General features: G+C 35.3%; 1 protein-coding gene across 4 annotated transcripts in view; it reads left to right on the forward strand.

Moving 5' to 3' along the window:
* Window positions 1-373: 373 nt before the first annotated feature.
* Window positions 374-3,825, forward strand: part of LOC108769320 (protein THEM6) — an 8,631-nt gene continuing 5,179 nt past the window's right edge. Inside the window, exons 1-2 of one of the 4 annotated variants that reach the window (XM_018520231.1) lie at window positions 374-534; window positions 1,938-2,363. In XM_018520231.1, the coding sequence (XP_018375733.1) occupies window positions 2,207-2,363 (157 nt within the window). In that variant the 5' untranslated portion in view covers window positions 374-534; window positions 1,938-2,206. Of the gene's footprint in view, window positions 605-1,937; window positions 2,364-3,825 lie in introns of all 4 variants that reach the window. The other 3 variants (XM_018520230.1, XM_018520232.1, XM_018520233.1) reach the window with 3 other exon arrangements.

The following is a 3,825-nucleotide window of genomic DNA, read 5'->3' on the forward strand; positions in this document are numbered from 1 at the left end:
TAAAGAAAATTTATGAGTCTATTAAAACATGAATACCGATAACATTTGTTTAATTTTATTATAATCCTTATTGCGCGTACGATTATTGGATCGATCATCGATGCGCCGATCTAGCAGCATGATCTCAACCCTTTTAATTAAAGACTTTGATTTGGCCTTTTTATTTTATTCGCGGCTTATGGGATCAATCATATATTAAAACTTGTTAGCCATGACGTCAAGTTTTCTGAATCGCTCTGTACCTCCCACCCAAAAGCCGGACTTCCTAGTCGGATGTCCTCGGCGCAGATGCGGCTTTTGGGAAGGGACATTTCTCGGTGCCGGCAACGGCCGCCAATCGAGGACGTCGATCATCAGTACACGAGATGTCATCGGTAGGATAAGATCTCTCTATCGGACGTGTGTACGTACCGGTGTGTGAATCTTACTCCGCTTATTCCTCCGTTTGGTACTGCGTCCCAACCTCGTCTTCGGAAGATTTTGTCGGATTAGCGCACTCGTCGTAAAATCTACCGGAGGTTCATCAGAGATCTCGTAAGTGTTAATCGAATGAGATACGTCAAGGAAAGTGACATTGTGCGTATTACATAAAAAGCTGGACTTTGTATGTAGACGCTAAATTTTTGGGAAAAGAACAATACAATTGCGGCACGATGGGTCAGGGAGAACGTGTTCCGCCTGATAATGTGATAGTAAACGCGAAAGTATCGAAAGCGGGCTTCTATGCAGTGCAAAAGCCTATTGCTTCATCTTGTTCGATTCTTCGCCGATTCTTTTGCCAGTGAAAACAATCGATTAGCACACCGACGCTAATCATGCTCGATTCAATTTTCTTCCCTTATTTGAACAAGATAAACATTACACACACACGCCGTATGTATCATGTATTATCTTTCGACAAAATAAATCGCCTTTTTTACAAGACTAGAAATTCTTAGAGAATTCTTTTTCACGATGATGTTACGAATTTACAACAAATGAGTTGCAAGTACAATTAGTTAATAATTGGTGATTTCAAAAGAATTTTATTTGAAATAATTACAAATCTTATATCCATATAGTATAGGCCTTCAAGAGAAGTTTTAAAAACGTTCAAAAAAAGTCCTTACATCCTATAGATGCTCCCAGAACATCCCTCGGATTTAAAGTATGGGTAGGAAATACAGGAACCGGTTCTCTGACTCGTTTTTCGCTTACCTTCAGATCGGCAAGGCTACAGAAATACATTAAGACAGGTGTAACATTTCTATCAATGCAAAATATCTAGAATAAATTTGGGCTCTTTAATTAGCTGTTCTAGTATGCTGTTATATACGCAATGTTATATCCGGTTTTTATATCATGGACAAGGTTATAAAGCGTGTGCGGATTATTTTCTTTCATTTTATCATTAATTTTGTGTTAGGCTACTTTTGGGAAGAAAATACTATTAGTCCTATCATGTCATTTTGTCCTTGTTTTACATCTAATAAACGATAACGTGAAATACAATAGTGCTGATAACGCACTCTCTGAACGCAACTCATAAGTCTGATATGATTTTTATCATTCTTTGAAGTTTTTTAATTGACAAATTGTTTTATTAAATAATTATTAACGTTATCGGTATTATATTTTATTAATTTATTTTGATATATGAATTTTTGTGTGGGAAAGATCGCTGATAGTCAATTGTCAGTTGTCAATAAAATTATTTATTTAGCGTCGATGTGTGTATGTGTGTCAAGCTACAATTTTAATATTTAATATTTGCAACACGCATGCCGTAATAAAATTCGTTACAATCGAAAGAATGTATGGTTATGAACGAAGATATTATTAGCTTTTACTGTAATGTGAAGTATGAATTGTTCGTGCTAAACTTCAGTCCAAAAACCCTGACCCTCGGACGCCGGAGATCAAGTCTAAGTCCAGATTTTAATTTCTGTCAACACAAGGCTCACAAGAATGACATAATCCAACATTTTAAGATGAATCTGTTGACGTCGCTGCAATTTGTTCGCGATTTTTCGAAATGGTGCAAGCGCAACCTGCATTCTTATTGATGGAACGAGGAACGCCGTCGACCGCCCAGACGAATCGATAAACCGGTGCGAGTGGTGTTGCGGCGGTGGAAGATATCCAAGAGTCTAGCCACCTCCGACCGGAGAGCGTTCGGCTTGTCGCCGGATTGATTTTTGTGAAGCAGCAACCGCGCGGCGCGAGGATGATGACTTGTTGGGTCCTGGTCGGGGTGTTTGTAACCATCGTGCTCATTTATGGCCTCATCGAATTTCATTATTTTCTACGCATGTTCCTCACCGTCTTCCTCGCGCGTTACTGCAAAAAAAGGGTGCACATCCTTGATGAAACTGTGATTTATGGTACGTTAGAAATATACATTGAATTTTAATTAATGGAATGCATCGATCTACCTTATTAACATTAATTTTTTGAAAATGTATTAGTACTCTTAGAGAAAATATATTTTCTAAAGAATATTACTAAGGCCTCGGTAGTCTAAAGGCTTAGGACGCTCGCACGGTATGCAAGAGATCCGGGTTTGACTCCCGGCTGAGGTAATATTTTTCGCAATAAGAATTAATAATTTACAGATTTTAATATGTTATTCATCATTATTAAGATCGTTTCAAAGATGCGAATAAGCATCAAAAATTTGTTAAATTACCAGTCAATTTAACTCGCGATATTACTGCGGTAGTTTAATAGAGTTAGCGTTTCAAAAATTATTTCGGCGCGCGTTTCTGGGGACTACATACGTAGTATATAAATTCACGTAAGAATTATACAAGCATTAAGATCCAGCTAGACCGTTTAAGGCTTTGATTTCTATAGTTTGTGTTGTCACATATTCGGTCCTGTAATATATTATATTATTAGAAAATATATGTTAATCGCAATCTTTAAATTACGTTATTAATTAAAATTTATTTTTATTCTTTAGAATAAAATATATATAAATAAATACTGTAAAATAATTAATACAGATTTATCTGATTTTCACCGTAATCTACTTTTTATTGAAAAGTAAGAATTCTTTTTCAAAATGTGCTCATTTTAATGATATAAAGTCAGAAACATGAAAAAATATTTTTATATTGTACATGAAATCCTTGCAGATTTGGTGATTATTCTAATACAACACTTAATTAACTATGCATATAATTAAATACATAGGTAATTTTGTTCAATCAATAAATTCCAACACGATCGCAGCGATTGAACATTAACGAGGTATTAAAAGGTGATTACGTTAAAGAGCTACATTCATCGTTTCATCATTACGATATAATTTTTACAATTTTAATTATTTTAACACAACGATATAACCATATCTATAAAATTGAGAATATATAGACAATTTAATTTGTTCAACAATTTCCAATGCAACCACAGTAATGCAACATCAAAAGGTGATTATGTTGAAGCGTTATCGCACACATCGTTTTGTCGTTATAATATAATCCTTATAATTTCGGCTCCTTTAACAACGATTTAATTAACAATGTCTATAAATACACCATAATTTTTTGTTCTATCAATAATTTTGGATGTACTTCTGAAAAGGCGAACCCTCCGATTTTCTTCTCGATTGGTATACTACTGTATTTTGATGCCCTAATTACGAATATGATCGTGAAAATTACCGACAAAATCATTTTCAAGATCAAATATTTAAAAAACGATTTTTTTCATATTTTTTCACACTGTGTAGAAAATCGTGCGTCTCTTTGCAGGGGGGAGGAGGGGTGAGAGTCGCTTCGGGTGGAAAGTCAGAACCCACGTACAACAGTACAATTATGGAAGTCGTGCGCCCCTTTGCAA

The sequence above is a fragment of the Trachymyrmex cornetzi genome, unplaced genomic scaffold, assembly GCF_001594075.2.
Source record: "Trachymyrmex cornetzi isolate Tcor2-1 unplaced genomic scaffold, Tcor1.1 scaffold886, whole genome shotgun sequence".
In the NCBI taxonomy this organism is placed as follows: Eukaryota; Metazoa; Arthropoda; class Insecta; order Hymenoptera; family Formicidae; genus Trachymyrmex; species Trachymyrmex cornetzi.